The sequence below is a fragment of the Neopelma chrysocephalum genome, unplaced genomic scaffold, assembly GCF_003984885.1.
Source record: "Neopelma chrysocephalum unplaced genomic scaffold, ASM398488v2 Primary Assembly neopelma1_69, whole genome shotgun sequence".
Classification (NCBI taxonomy): Eukaryota; Metazoa; Chordata; class Aves; order Passeriformes; family Pipridae; genus Neopelma; species Neopelma chrysocephalum.
The window spans coordinates 10377233-10393345 of record NW_020897729.1 but is presented as its reverse complement, the minus strand read 5'-3'; the positions used below and the strand labels follow the sequence as shown (position 1 = coordinate 10393345).

General features: G+C 46.5%; 2 protein-coding genes across 2 annotated transcripts in view; one reads left to right on the top strand and one right to left on the bottom strand.

The window, feature by feature from the left end:
* Positions 1-6: 6 nt before the first annotated feature.
* Positions 7-2689, top strand: B3GALNT1 (beta-1,3-N-acetylgalactosaminyltransferase 1 (globoside blood group)). The gene has a single exon (XM_027685852.1). The coding sequence runs from the start codon at positions 46-48 to the stop codon at positions 1030-1032; it is 987 nt and encodes a 328-aa protein (XP_027541653.1). The 5' UTR covers positions 7-45; the 3' UTR covers positions 1033-2689.
* PPM1L (protein phosphatase, Mg2+/Mn2+ dependent 1L) overlaps positions 1956-16113 on the bottom strand; it is an 84079-nt gene continuing 69921 nt past the window's right edge. Inside the window, exons 3-4 of the mRNA XM_027685851.1 lie at positions 12686-12847; positions 1956-9610 (exon numbers count right to left, since the gene is read on the bottom strand). Of these exons, the coding sequence (XP_027541652.1) occupies positions 9261-9610; positions 12686-12847 (512 nt within the window). The 3' untranslated portion in view covers positions 1956-9260. The remainder of the gene's footprint in view (positions 9611-12685; positions 12848-16113) is intronic.

The following is a 16113-nucleotide window of genomic DNA, read 5'->3' as shown; positions in this document are numbered from 1 at the left end:
TCCAATGGATTCTGAAGGTCACCAGTGCACTTCCACAGAGAGACCATGACGCTGGTTCCAGTGGGTGCCAGGTACACGAGGCCCTTGATGTGGGTTTTTGTGTTTCTCCTGGTGTTTTCCACGATAACAATGTTGTACATCACCTTTCCTTCCAACGCTGTGCTCGAGAAGGTGAACCTGATGTATTTCTACGAGTATGAACCCATTTACAAGCAGAACTACCCGTTCACGCTGCGGGAGCGCTGGAAGTGCCGGGACATCCACCCCTTCCTGGTCCTCCTGGTGTCTTCCAGCCCGAAGGAGGTGAAGGCCAGGCAGGCCATCAGGATAACGTGGGGCTCTCGGAGCTCCTGGTGGGGCCACAGAGTGCTGACCCTGTTCTTGCTGGGGCAGGACACCCAGAGGGGGGACAACGTGGCAGAGCTGTCGGTGGAGGACGAGAGCATCCTCTATGGAGACATCATCCAGCAGGATTTCATGGACACCTACGACAACCTCACCCTGAAGACCATCATGGGGTTCCAATGGGTCTCCGAGTTCTGCCCCAGCACCAGGTTCCTCATGAAGACCGACAGTGATGTCTTCATCAACACCCCCAACCTGGTGAAGTTCCTGCTGCAGCGGAATTCCTCGGAGAACCTTTTCACCGGTTACCCCCTCATCAACAACTTTGCCTACAGGGGCTTTGACAAAACCAGATCCATCTCCTACCAGGAATATCCCTTCAGGCTGTACCCTCCGTACTGTGGTGGGATGGGCTATGTCCTGGATGGAAAGCTGGCCCTGAGGATTTATGACCTGATGAGCCACGTCAGACCCCTGAAATTTGAGGATGTTTACGTTGGAATTTGCTTAAATATTCTTCAAGTCAACGTCAGTGTTCCAGAAGATGCAGAACAGTTCTTCCTGTATAAAGTTAATTTTGATGTCTGTAAGTACAGGCATCTGATTGCAGTTCATGGCCTTGCACCGGGTGAACTCATCCAGTTTTGGCAGGATTTGTCATCCAGCAATTCCGTGACTTGCCTTTGATTCTGGATTAACACAAAAAACTTAAAAACCTTTTTGGTGTAAAAAAAAAAACATTTAAAGGGCAAGGAAATGCAAACCAAAAGCAGTTCTAGAGATGCCTTTGGAAACACCGCAGTGGCAGCATTTCCCTGGAACATCCCAGTAGTCTTAAATAAAAATACCAGGAATTCACAAAGCACTTTTCCATGTGGGTATCCCACACACTCAGGGTCCTTTGGAATGCTCAGGGTACTTTGGAATGCTCTGTCCCATCTGCCTCTGACACTTCCCCACGTGGTCAGCTACAGGGATTTCTGCCTGAATCTTCTGGAATGGCTGAAAAGTCACCAAGGAATAATGTTTATGCCAAGAAACCAGCTTTGAGGATGCTTCCCAAATTCCTGCCTGGATTGTTTTTATGGTTTTATGGCCACTCTCCATTATTTGTTCTCTGCCCAGCATGAAGCAAAACAACCTTCTTTCTGTGTCTCACCTCTGTGACCCTTCTGAGAGTGTCACACCTGGGTATTTAAATGTATCACCTCTGTCAGGCTTCCCAGAACATTCCAAGCCCGTGGGATCTGCAGGAGCTGATGGGAAATCCTGGGAAAGGGGGGCACTTTTTGTGTGTGTCTCTATAGACATAAAATAGAATGGCTTTGGTGTCTTTGACAGTGTTCCCAGACTCCTGGATGAGTTCACTGGTTATGAGACATCCCAAAACCACTGGGATAATCAACCCCCATATATAAACATCTCTCTGTGTGTACTGATGCATCCCAAGAGCTTTGGAAGCCACAGGGAAGATGAAAGCAGGATAATTTCTCCTGTGATTTATGTCTGCTTCTCAATTAATTTCCTTCCCCCACATTTGAAAACGCGAAAAAGGAAGAAACTCCAATATTTATATTTATATTTAAAGAAGACAAACTCTGCCCTGTGTGTAAAGACCGGTTTTTAATCACTTTATTCATATCAGCAAGGCCCAGTTTTCAGTAGTTTACACTTCTAAGAGACAACAATACAGAATTTTGCAATTGCATGAACATAATTAATCTGGACACATCCACTACACGGGGAGGAGACTACGGTGACATCCTGTCCATGGAGCAGCTCCCGTTCCCAGGGATTTTCCCTGGCAGAATTCCACAGTGTCTCCTAGAGACAAACCACAAGAGGTGCAGAAACCTCCAGGACCACGGGGAGGGGGGGAGGTTTCAGCAGTGCCTTCATTCCCTTGTGGTCAGGATTGAGTTTGGCTCTTTCCAACAGCTGCACGTGGGGTTCGGGTGGGAGCGGAGGACGGGTTATTTTTTTAGGTATAAAAGTGAGGTTTTGGGGACAACACTCTCTAGACAAGATGTCAGTGTTCTAAGGATGGATGGTAAGCTCAAAGTTTTTAAAAAATAAGAGTTTTTTTTTTTGTTAAATAGCTGAAGATACAGAATTGGGTAACTGAGGGAAGGATGCTCTTTGTATTTCCAGAAACAGGTACAACTACAGCTGTGCCACGGGTTTAGGATCTGGGGTTTGATTGTTCTCTGGGCTGATCCTGAGAGCTCTGTGAGAAATATTTGCCTTGTTCTATGATTGTTCTTACATCTCAGAACCCAAACCCCTCTGTTTTTTAGAAGCCTGCCACGTTACGTGGTCAGAAATAAATTATTTGCCACAAGAACACTGATACTACAGCACAGTTTTTATTGCTTCCCCCCCCAAAAAAAATGTAATTATGACTCTGCAGGCTTCAGAAAATAGATAAAGCAGAGAGTGGTCCTGGTGAGGGAGAAAGGAGGGTCACAGAGGACCAGAAACACACCCATCACCTGCCAGTATTTGGGGTTTCTGTGCCCCAAGTGCTGACACTGCTCACAGGTTACAAAGATTTGTACACAGTGATCAGTTTGAAATTAATTGTCATCTACAGTGACAGCAACTCTGCAACCAATCCCACTGGAAAACAGTCCTGGTTTTCTGAAAAAAAACCCTCCTTTCCAAATCTGGTTTGTGTTTGAGTCTGACCTTATTATTGCTTAAAAGGCTGGAAAATTCCTAACTGTAAAATTCCTAACTTAGCTCCTGTTTCTGCTTAAAGCCGTGATTAGGGAAGTTTTTAGCATGAGCAGCCATGCAAGAGGTGAAAAACCTTCAGACCATGAGCTAATCTAAGAATTGAAGTCAGGGGTGGGCCCAAATTTTATTGCATCTGCCTAAAATATTGTATTAAAAATGCCTAAAATTTTTCCAGATCCTAAGGTTTGTGGTTTTTTTTTCTCATGCAGTAAGTGGTTTAAAAGCTGTAGTAAATCAGAATTCCAGTAATTTTATAGGAAAATTGGGGTTTCTGACTTGAAAAGCCTAATGGGAATAATCCCTTGGGCAAAGATGTTTGGGAACTGCTGCTGGATGGGGAGCAAAGGGGGGTTCTGATGTGGAATTCCCTGCCTGGATGTTATTCCAGAGGAGTTAAAATGCTGCAATGCTCTGTGTGCATTTGGAACAAAGAATTCCAAATAAACCAGGCAGGGGCAGCATTCCCTGTGATCAGTATTCCCAGGACATTTGGCATATTTTCTGAAGTTTTGCCTCATGTTTCCCAGTCCCTGCTAAAGCATTTCAATGCAAGTAGCTCACAGCTGCCTGGATGCACAGCAAACAATGGAATTTTATCAGGTTTCTGTCAAATTGTCAAATTTCAACTAAAACCTGATTGAAGGATGTGCCACTGAGTTCCTGATCCATCTCCATCTGTTTCTTAGGGATGCTGAAGGAGTGTGGAGCTCCACAGTTCCCAAATTTCCCTTTGTGTCCAAGCAGCCTGTCCCACTCTGGTCACTTGTGAAGTATTGACAGTTTGCCCAAGGCAGAGGTGGCAGGGACAGGGATCCCAAGTTTTGGCAGGACAGGGATCTCATTCCAACCTGGGAGGGTGGGGAGGCCCTGGCACAGGTTGCCCAGAGAAGCTGTGGCTGCCCCTGGATCCCTGGAAGTGTCCAAGGCCAGGTTGGAGCAACCTGGGATTAGTGGAAGGTGTCCCTGCCCATGGCAGGGGATGGAACTTCATGATCTTAAGGTCCCTTCCAACCCAAACCATTCCAGGATCCAGGGATTTAATTAGAAACACAATATGGTTCTCTATTTCAAGTATAAACCCATAAAATAGCACTTTATACAGCCAGGTAGGAATTGTTCTGGGTTGGAAATTAAGCTTCAATCTTACAGGTTCAAAGTAATTTCTACATACCTCTAAGAACCTGCTGTTTCTTTTAATCCATTTTAAAAGAGGGAGTTCTTTTAATTTTAGGGAAGAAAACCCCACATTGTGTTGAGATGATTAAAGAATTATGAGGCCTTGGATTTTCGGGATGGTTATTTTTAGGTTCAGACTTTGCAGAACTGACTTTTGGGGAAGAATTTTGTTCCCTGGGAGAAGGGGCAGGAGCAGCTCATTGCAGGAAACACCAGCACTGAGGGGTTTGGGAATTGGTGCCTGGATGGTGTGTTGGCTGGTTGGTCCCACACACTTTGAAAGACATTTGAGGAAAAGGAGGTGGGTGCTTTAAAAATCCACCTTTTGAAAGCTGTTGGGAGCATTGACAGGCACTTAGCCCAGGAATTTGCCAAAACTGGGTATTTTGGAGATTATAACAGCATTTTCCCTAACCTGTGGAGCTTCTGCTGAAAGAAATTACGTGGCTATTTAAACATTTCATAACCTAGAAAGGAGTGAAGGACAAATGTTGTCTCAGGAATTGCTCCTGAGCCTCTTATTTATGGTTCTAGAAAGGCTTCACCTCCATCCATTTGCTTACCAGAGCACCCAGACCATCCTGGAGAACTGGAGACACCTGGAATGTTGAGTTACCTGAGGGAAAACTCTGGAACAGCTGCTTCCCTAAACCTTGTCTGGTCAGCACCACAGAAATAAAACTAATTAAACTTCAACTCAGCATTAACTCTGCAGATCTTTTTTTTTTTCTTTTTGCTGAGTCCTCAGGTTTAGAAAGGTCATTTATGAATATATGGAGCACAGCAAGGGGCAGCAGCTCCGGGCTCTGCAGTTGCCAAACTCCAGCAGAACATTCTCAACTGTAAACTTGGAATTTTGTACAGAGGCCTAAAAACCTACTTTGGGAAATGAAAGGCTGGTAATTTGGTTTTTTTTTTTCTGTAGTATAATCACTCACTAAATGTTTTTCTGCATAAAACAAGTATCAGCTACATTAGCAATATATCCATATTATTTAAAGCAGGGCTGTCCTGTATCCTGAGAGGCAGCTGGACACAAAATCCCTTATTTTCAGGCTGTGGTGTTGGTGTTTCTGCAGCAAACACTGTTCAGGCTGGTGCAGCACTTCAGTTCTAACTTCTGGATTCGAAAACCTTCCCAATATCTTACTTTTACCTCTGTAAAATGGTTTAACTCTGTAAGAACAGCAGCAGCACCCACAGTCAGTGGACAGCCCATGATGCTGGATGGCATTTGCCTTATTTATATTTATATTAATCTGGAGGATCTATCAGTAAAACTGGCTCATTCGTGTCAAATTGGGTATTTTTAGCCATTTTAGGAGTCCAGGTGGTGCCACCATCCCAGTGTCACCTGTGCCACCCCTCCCTGTGGGATGAGATCCCTGTGCCTGGTGCTGGATGGTGCAACAGGAGAAGAAGTGGGATGGGTTTGGTGTGAAATAAAACGGTGTCTCCTGCCAGCCCTGAGGTGAGCAACGAATTCCTGACTCCAGCTCGGGAGACAAGGGACAGGGGGGACTTTAAATCCCTCCCGTTTGCCACAGGGGCTGAGAGAGCCGCTCTGGAATTGCAGGGAATGCTGCGGCGTTCCCATTCCCAGGGCGGGCTCAGGCCACTAGACGGAGCCCCAGTGCCACCAACCCCAGCCCCGGAGGGACAAGCAGGGAAAGTCCCAGCCCTTCCAGGAATTCTAGGAAGGATCAGCCTGTCTGAACCCCCCCCAGTGTGTAATCAGAGTGGTGAACTCCGTGGCAATCCATGATCCCAATCCCGATCGCTGAACATTAAAATGTCCCACGTGAGTTAACGGGGAGCTTGTGACATCCCTGGGAACAGCCCCAATTCCTTAAGCACTGGACCAGCTGAACTAATGAACAAGGTACATTTTGTCAACATTTGACCACAGGAAAGATGCTCTTTGGCAGCAACTCAATCCCTCAGTTCTGTGCCACGGGAGGCTCTTCCCGAGGGAACAGATGTCACCAACGGAGCCACTCGGGCTCGGGCTACAAAAAACTTCCATGGCAAGAGGAGCTCCCAGCTGTGTTCTGGCCACTGCCACCACGAGGCAGCTCTTTTTTTTTGGAGAGGTGCCCAGGCAGGAGAGCAGCAGGGAGGAACCCCTTCTGCCACGGCGGATATTTCTGGCTACAGCACCTGGCAACCCTTCCCAGCTGGAGGATGGAGTGTTAAGGCAGTGGGAGAACCCTGGATTGTTCAGGTTGCATCAGCAAAAGGTACATTACTCACCCCTGTCGTCCCACAGCTGTGTCACGACAGAATTTGGCACAAATCAGCAAAGTTCTACATGTCTGGGTTTGGGTGAAAAGCTTTGCAGGCTTGGCAGCAGGGAGGACAGGCAGGCACAGAGGTGGAAGAGCACACAAAGCCTCTCACCTCCTCCAGCTTCACACCTAAAGCAGCTGACACTCTTTTTTTAAAGTAATAAAAGCCAAAGTCACCAGGCTCAACAGAGATGATTGGCCTGGATGGCCAGGACAGTGCTGAGGGAGGGGGAGAGGAGGCTGCAGAGGAAGCTGAAGGTGCTCCAGCAGCTCTTGCTGCAGCTGCAGACACTTGAAGGTTGGAGCAGGGCTGATTGGTGCCTGCCTGGAGGGGCTGGGAGTGACAGAGGGGATGATCCTGGAATAAACATCCAGGCAAACCCCTTCTGTACTGCACTGCACTGTTTTCCTAAATCCTGTGAGCAGGGCTTGCTTCCAGAGTGAGCCGCCCTCCCACTGCTCCTCATGGCTGGGAATTCCTGCCACCTTGTTTTCCTGTCTGTCACGAGGGCTGGAGCACAGTCAGCACAGTCTGGAGAAGGTCATGGATCCCTCAGGGATGCTCTGGAGAAGGTCACAGATCCCTCAGGGATGCTCAGGAAAAGGTCCTGGATCTCTCAGGGATTCTCACACACCTCGGGAGTGGGAGCTGCAGGAGGCTCAGTGCAGCCAGCAGCTTTCACTCCAGTGCTTTCAATCTACTACGTTTTTTTGGGAGCTGACCATCATTCCAGTTCCAACTCCCCCAGTTCCCGTGAAGGTGATGCCTCTGCTACACAAACATCCCTCTCCTTTGGAGCTGCTGGGTCGGATTCTCCTTCTCCCTGGGCAGCTCCCCAGGCTGTGCCCTCCAAAGGAGAGCTGGTGCAATGGAACATCTCCTGTGAAGGACACAGGAAAGGCTCTGCCTGGAGCTCTGACACTGCTGCTGTGCCATTCCTGGCTCCAGGACTGAGCATTCCCAGGGAAACACCACACAAGGTTTGCATTTCCCAGCCTTCTGACCTCAAACACCTTCTCAAAGTAAAACAACTGAAGTGCTCTGCAGTTTTTAACGTTTCCTGGGAGCTGCTCAGTTGAACTGCCAAGCTGCATTGCCAAGTCACTGCATGCACTGCCCAAGGGATTAAAAAAGTTGGGAGCCTCCCATCCTCCAGGGAAGGAGCAGTGCTGGACACTTCCCTCTCCTGCTTTTCACTTTTCAGAGTCAAAGGGCTCTACTTGGAGTCTGGGATGAGCAGAGGCTGCCAAGGGATCCCCTGCACATTTTGGACAGCACTGGTAAAGGCAACAGATCCAATTAAGAGCTGTGATTATCCCCAACAAATTAAAGGAGGGAGGTTCCTTGGGGAAGAGGTAACCGAGGAACAAAACTGAAAAGACTAAGATAGGGATTCCCTCTCGAGCAGGAATTTGTGCTCTTTGATTTTCTCCTTGAGAGACCCAGACCTGCTCAGCACCCAAGAACAGGCAGTGCCAGTTAATGCAGCAGATCCCTGATTCCCCTCCAGACCCAAACACCAACAACCTCCAGCACCCTGAACCTTGAGCAAATGGTCCAGGACCACGTTTTGCAGGGAGATCCCAAGGATTATTACAATTCTCCAGCCTGGTCTGTTCATCTCACTCACCCTGTCCCTCTGCAGTTGTTACCACGTGCAGAACAAACTCACCCTGTCCTCCTTCAAACTTACAGCAGCCACAGGTTCCAAAACACAATTAAATACTGAAAGTTAGATCTAAGCAGGCTTTTCTTTAGATTTAACACAAGCTTTCATCTCTACAGTGCAACGATGCTGCCTGGCATTTGTACATTATCCCAAAACACGGCTGTGCCCCGGGATTAACACCATGAATCCATCTGCAGTTGGTACCAGGAATAACCACTTGAGCAGCTCTGAGGAACACCCTGCTCTGAGGAGTTTTCCAACAGTCACAAATGAAATTAATTTTACCTTGCATCACTTTCCATGTCCATGCCAACAAAACAAGGTCAGGGTGATCCTTGGTGGAGGGCAGACACTCTGCTCTCACAGCTGAGCTGTTTTCTCACACAGAAGGTGTCAGACCTCAGAGTATTTTGCTGAAGTTTACTGGTTTGGATACAATATGGCCTAAAATTGTTATAGAGTAATGCACAGCCTGAATAAACATGTGGCTTCAGGTAATTCAGCAACTCTACCTACTCACATGCTTGGCAGGGATTTGTTGAGGGGGGGGTGAGTTTAAATGAAGCGAGAGAGCCAAGAGTGTGGCAGCAGGGGGAGAGTTGGCTCCTCTTCCTCCTTCATATAAGAGGCCAATAATCACAAACCTTTTCCTATTCAGCCTTATCACTGTGGGTTAAAGGGATGAGGAACATGAGCAGTCCCAGCTATGAGGGGAAAGCAGCAGCACTGCCCTGACCCTGCACCTGGACCGACCTTGGAGACGGGAGGGGAGGAATCGAACGGGATCTGCACAGGACTCGTAAAGAAAATGGTGCAATGGAAGGTTCCAGTCAGTTTTGGAGGAGCAGCAGCAAGGTCACCGGAGGCAGGGACACGTGGACAAACCGAATTCCTGTCATTGCTCAGCATGGATTTGTTGTATTGCTCCTGTTGTCAAGCACAGAACAAAGAGCAGAGGCATCCGCTCCTCCCGCGGGGAATCGGAGCGGCTTTTACTCGAGCTTCCTACTGTGTTTGTGCCGAGTTCAGAGGGAGCCTCTGCTCACTGCTGCTCTTCTGTTTTGCTGCTACTCCTGAACTTCACCACCATGACTGTGATGTTGTCGGGGCACCCTCTGTAGAAGGACTGCAGGACGATGCTCTTGGCCCCGAAGTGCGGCTCGTCCAGGCGCTCCTTGATGAACCTCACGGCCTCCTCGTTGCTGAAGGCGTCCCACAGCCCGTCAGAGGCCAGGATCATGAACTCTGGCTGCAGTTTGTCCAGGTCAAAGCTGAGGATGTCAGGATCAGGGATCACAACATTCAGGTTCTTCAGGGGGTAGTCCCCCAGGGAGCGGGACATGGCCAGGATGCCCTGCACGCGCCACGAGCCGTTGAAGCTGATGAAACCACCTGGAGAGAGAGAGACACCAGCACTTAAAGCAGCTCTTTGAAACCTTAAAAGCATTTCTCTGGTTCCTGCCAGACCCAGCCTAAACTCCATCCTCAGGGATGCAGGGGTTACAGAGCTCAACATGCAGGAGGTGCCTTCAGTACATCTCGGAGCAGCGCTGAGCTGGATTGCAAGAGCTGAAGCAGAGGAATCAGCAGGGGACCTGCTTTCAAACAAAGCAGCTCCCCCAGAGAGACCCACAGCTCATGGAACAGCACAGGAATTCCTGTTCTACACAGCTCAGTGCTCAGGAAAACTCCCGGTGATGTGCAGAGGAAAACAGTGAAACAAATCTTTCCATTCCTGTGTCTGTGAACACCTTTTCCTGGGTGGGTCACGTTTCCCATTTCACATCCCTGGAGGAGACAGCACTGAGAACACCCTGCAGTGGGACACACGTCTGCCTTCAAGGCACAAAGCAAAGAAACAAGTGCAAAAACATTTACAGGCTCTTCCCAAACTGCCTCTGTCAGACAGGACCAAAAATCCGTCGGGAACAAACCGATGGCAAAAATCGACTTCGAGTCAGGAAAATGCACCTGACTGGTGGGACCTGGGTGGTTTTGCCATCCCCAGGATTTAAGGATCTGGTTGAATCTCTTTTCTTTAGGGCTGCCTTAGAGGGAGGTCTGTTCTGCACTGCACTTGCTGGCTCTGCCACAGCCACACCTGGCTGCTCCCCGGTGCCAGTGTGCCAGGAATGGGAATCAGGCAGCACTCAAGGTCACACGGGAGACTTGTGGCACCTCCAGTTCCTGTGCATCCATCTGCACACCAGCAGCTGTTCCATCACAGTGTTCCTGTCATCCTAACGGGAAGGAGAAGTCACTCGAGGACAAACAATTTGCAAACATGGAACATTAAATGTAGGACAGGATTTTCTATCTGCAAACTGTCTGCTCTGGTGTTCTTACAAATGTCTTTGTTCTTCCTTCAGCCTGGGTGTTATTTGTCACCTGTCTCCTAAATCTTCCCATAGCATTCCCATTCCTGGCTGGCTGATCTTATCTGTGAATTCCTTCTGCTTTCAGGTGAAACTATTTCATTTAAGGATTCATTGTTGCCTAAAGCTTGAAACTTTATTTGTGTTAAAACCAGCAGAAACAAAGCTCTTTGACTGCCTGTTCTCCTGAACATTCCTCTGGAGCCTCCATGAGGAAGATGTTTCCTTCCATAGTCAAAAGAATTTGGGAGCATCCTCTTTGGATCCACAGCCATGCAAACCTCACTCCACACTTACTCCAGGCTTTGCAGGTCCTATGTGGACAAAGACACTTTTGGTGCCATTCTCAGGTGGCACCTGGAACTGCCCGTGGCACAAGTGGTTTCCTGAAGTGTCTTTGGCACTTCCAATATTTTCTTTTTGTAAAGGAATCCCAATCAAATCCATAGAAATGCTCGGGAAAAGCAAACACTGCAGTGCTGGCTGTGCCTGGAGAAAAAGGCATTAAAGGAATTGAGGCTTCTTGGCAACAGCACAAATGTTTTCCCTGTGAACAAGGGCTGAGCTCACAGGATTATGCTCAAGGTGAATAACTTGAATTTTCTCTCAGTGACAGTCACCTTGTGCTTCCTCCCAAGCCAAGCCCAGGCTGTTCCAAGGCCATTCTCCTGCACCAACAGGGCAATGTGAAGCTGGAAAATGCCAGTGAAACCTGGTGATGTGGTTATTGTCACCTCCTCCAGTTCCTCCCAGCAGGGATCTGGATGCTGGGAAAAGCCAGGTGCCTTCTGTCACAGGAGCAGATAATTCAGTTGGGGCACTTTGCTTCAATTTTACATTTAGTGGATGGAAAAAAAAAAGGGATGTTCCAGAATGTAAAAGTACCTGGCAGTGGAATAAAGTGGATTGTATGTTTTTAACTGCACTCTGAGGCCATAGCAGTGATGAGGTAACAGAGGAGGGAATTCATGAAGTCACAGGTCTAGAGAGAATATTTCTTGTTCTAACATTTACCTGCCCATTAAAATAATTTCTTCCCGAGTTGGAAGTTCCTGCAAAAATCCAGGTTCATTTTACCTGCTGTTGTGTTATAAAGCCTCATTTTCAGACAAATCAAATAATCAGATTATTTTTTTCTCCTCAGTGAATTCCTCCTGGGCTTGGCTGAGAGGGAAGTGATTTTACAGATGAATTTTTATGAATACATCCCCCAAATACAGAAGGGGAAGCAAAGAGAAACCAAGATTTTTCTATTCCTTCTTCTCAGGACTTGTATAGTTTTCCTTCCCCAGGGGGGAGCACACGTGGCCTTGGCTCTGCCATCATAGTGATGACCTGTGGGTTTTAAATATGTTTTGTACTCATGGAAAAACTTGTTATTTCCATTTTACAGCCAGAGGAGGCAGAGAGGCCCTGCCCCTCTGGGGGCAATGCTCAGGGTGGGGTTAACACAAACCAGAGCAACTCCTTCCCTTCATCAAGTAATTTGCTGCTGCTGTGGGAGCCAAAGCAGAAATGGGTTCAAAAAGACTTTGACAAATTCCTGGAGAATTGGCCATTAAACCTGATGATCCCAATGTAATTTCTAGCCCAGGAGGTGGCTGAACTGACGAGTGATGAAAGCGAGGAAGATTTATTGCGGAAGGGCTCCTGTTTGTTCCATCCTTTCCCTCTGCTCCTGCCACAATTTCCATGTTTGTGCTCATTAGATGGGAAGAAAAAAATAGCTTTGATGAATTAGGTTCATGATCTGCTTATTTTGGAGACTAAAGCTGGCTCAGGCTCAGACCCAGCCAGGCTGTGGGCAGGGCTGGGGTGAAGCAGCTGCTGCTCCTGGTTATTCACTGCTCCCTGCAGAGATCCCAAGGGATGGGATGGTCCATGGGCTGATGTTGGTCTTTCTACCCCAACACCAGCTTGTTAAGGAGTGGATCATCTCCTGCCATCTCTGTCTGCACTGTGATATCCCACTGGAAGTGGGAGATTTGCTCTGCTGATCCCTCAGCCGGGCACTTTCCAGGGAAAAACTGTATTTTTTTTATCGGCGGGACAAAAAAGATGGGACTTTCACCCCGAAGCCAAACCAACTCACCAGCTCTCTTAATCCTCTTCCTCTCCTTCAGCTGGTAGGGCTTGTGGTCGTGGGACAGGGGGATGGCATTCCCGTCCTTGTCACACAGGACTCCTCGGGAATCCCCCACGTTGGCCACGGTGAGCTCCTTGTCGGACAAGAGCGCGATCAGACACGTCGTACCTGGGAGAGCAGAGGGAGTGGGGAGCAGAGCAAACACATGAGGGGGGTGTGCACACACAGATATGGGAATTATTAGCTGGGAAATGTCCTTCCTGCCACAGAATCCCAGAATCACTGAGGTTGGGAAAGCCCTCCAAGAGCAGCGAGTCCAAGCTGTGACGATCCCCAGCCCGGAGCTCTGACCCACACTCACGGTGGCAGAGAGTGGGAGGAGTGTTTCCCATCTCCATCGTGGAACTGGGCTTTTCCTGATGGCCAAGGAAAGCAATTAAAGCACAAATTAGCCCCAGAGCCCCCTGGCTGCTCCCAAGAACTGAACCTGCAGCTCTGGGATAACCCAGAGCTCCCTCCGCTTGTCCCCTCCACAGCTGAGGTCACTTCTTTATGGTTTTGCTGGAAAAAAAAAGGAAAATATTGGATATTTTTAATTACTTTAATCTCTAAGTACACAGCAAATGTAATTAATCATTGATCACTGTATCCAACAGGTGTTTGTTGGCTCACATGGCAGGAAATCATTGGAAAAATGGGGTGTTTTTCAAGTATGAACATTATAGTTTGTATTTTCCTCGTTTAATTGATAGAGTGGGATGGATATTGAACAAAGCAGACCTTATTAAGACCATGACTTTTCTATATTTGCCCTCCAGCTACTATGAGCTGCATTTTTAAAAACTCCAGCTATTACAAATATTCCTTGCACGGGCTTTGGACCAGACAGCACCATTTTATTCATGTCCCAGAATCCAAAGATGGAAAGGAAGTTTTTAGACACACAGGTAAAAAGGGAACAAAGATGAAAAGGGAATTTTAGCACTGATGGCACAGTTACAAAAGGCACTCTGGTATCTCTCAACAGTAAATCAAATTAACTTAATGCTGTGCCCTATTTCTTTTAGGCAGACCAGAGAAGCACAGGGTTGAGTTTTCACCTCTGTTATTAATTTACAAGTGATTATTCATTGATAAAACGTTTATCACAGCTCTGGGAGAAGCCTGCCCAGTCTTGGGGATGAAACTCCAGCACCAGCACTGGTACAGAGCAGGGCTTCAGCCTGTGCTCTGTGGCCTGAAAACCAAATTCTCATGGCTGCTGCTTGTTGCATCTCTGCCCAAAACACAGTTTAAAAGTTCTGCTTTGCTGTTCCCATGTCAGTAGTTAAATATCCCATGGCTGGTATAAATAAAATAGCTGGTAATAAACAAGTTGTGTTCAGATGCCTTTTGTCCCCAGGGTTTATTTTTGACTGCCCTGCACAGCCCTAAACTAGAGCTATTTTTTCACAAGGCAGGCACAGATAAATATATATATTTATTAATAATTTTTTTGCCATGGATGGACACATTGCAGACCTGTATGGATACAGTTTCACATTTGTTGCTAATGGCTCACTGCTGACAGGACACAGAGAGGAACCTGCCCACCAGGAACCCAACAAAAAGAGTGTCCTGCTCCAGAATTATCTCCTCTAAAACCTCCAGGATTTGGCCCTGAGGGCGTGAAGGCTCTGCCAAGAGGGGCAATAAGAGAATTACAGCAACAAACAGCACCTCCCTCGCTTTTCTTTATGGAACTTTCCCTGACAAACATCCCAGCAGCCTCGTGCTGCCCTCCTGCATCCTGGAGGGCTGGGACCTGCCCTGGCTGGGCAGAGATTCCCAGAATCCCAGAATCCACCGGGTTGGAAAAGAGATCAGCAGCTTCAGGGAGAGAAAGAACAGCTGCCTTGGGAGTTTGGGTGGGAAACAAAACCTGGGAGATGTAAAACTGAGTCCTGTTGGAGGTGAAACAGCCCCAGGAGGACCCCGGGGTGCTGCAGGACAGGGAGGCTCCAGGATCCAGCACCCAACTCATGGGTCTTTCTGAAGGTCAGAGCTTTACCTGCCCAACACTTCCATGTCTAAATTCCTGGATTCTCCTGCGTCCCAGCCCACCCTCCTGCTCTGCACCCCCCCCAGAGTGTATTTTTCCCTCAGGGAGCACCAAAATCACGTTTCCTACCGAGAAAAACTGCGAATAACCCTCTGCAGTCCCCGTGCTCAGGAAGTGAAATGCTCCCCAAATAGAGCCATTATGAGCACAATTTATATAAAAATGATAACGCTGAACACAGTCTTCTCGGTTATATGATCTGTGTGAATGAGGGGAGAATGAGAGTCTGCAACAGAGGGTGATTTGCAAGGTGATTTAGGAAGGCTCAGCTCTCTCTCCTGCTCCCTGATGGATGGCTGGGATATCCTTACATCCCCGACCTGCCCCCGAGAAAGCAAAACTCATTTCGCTTTGTTTTCCCTCCCATCTATTTTTATTTCGGTCGTTTAACCTTGTGTGGAGCGAGGAAACACCGAGCCCTTGTCAGCAGCCTCAGATTTAATGCAATTGCCCGACGGAAAATTCCCAGCAGAAAAGGGCCTGGAATTGAGAACAAATGTTGGATGAGTCCCTTGAGGTGGAGCCTCAACAACGCCCTGCTGAGCCCTCTGCAAAGGAAAGCAGCTGAAAAGTTAAAATCTGTACTAGGGTGGCTGTGGAGATGTTGGTTTTTTTAAGTCAGGTAAGATTATTGGTGTATTTTAGTATTTTAGCATCAGAAAAGGCACTTAGTAGAAGTCCAAGTAGCAGTTTGTGGATAATTGTTTTACTGAGGGGGAGAAAACACCTGATTAATACATTAATTATATTCCTATAATATTATATATAATGTATATACATATAATTTTATATATAAAATATATTTTAAATGTGTCTATATATAATATGGAATATAATTAAATATGTTATAATTAACATAAATTATATTTATATAATATTATATCTATAATGTTTATGCATATATTTTAAATACTAGAATATAATATATTTTATACCTATTATATATAATACATATTGTATATAATATATATTATATTACATACATTATAATATATATTATATATATTATTTATAATATTATATATAATATACATTATATACAATATAAAAATGTATATATCTTGTATATATTTTATAGATAAAATATATATTTATATATGACTTTATATATTTATATATTTATAATATTACATAGTATTTATATAAATTTATAGATATAATTAATTTATTTATATATATTTATATATATAACCTCCAGAAAGAACCAGAATGACTGAGAACAGCTCAAAGAGCAGCACAAACCACAATCCAGATTTATATTTATATTTATGTTTGTATTTGTTCTCCACTAGCAACTCACACCACGTCCAGCTTCGCTCCACACATTTCCATT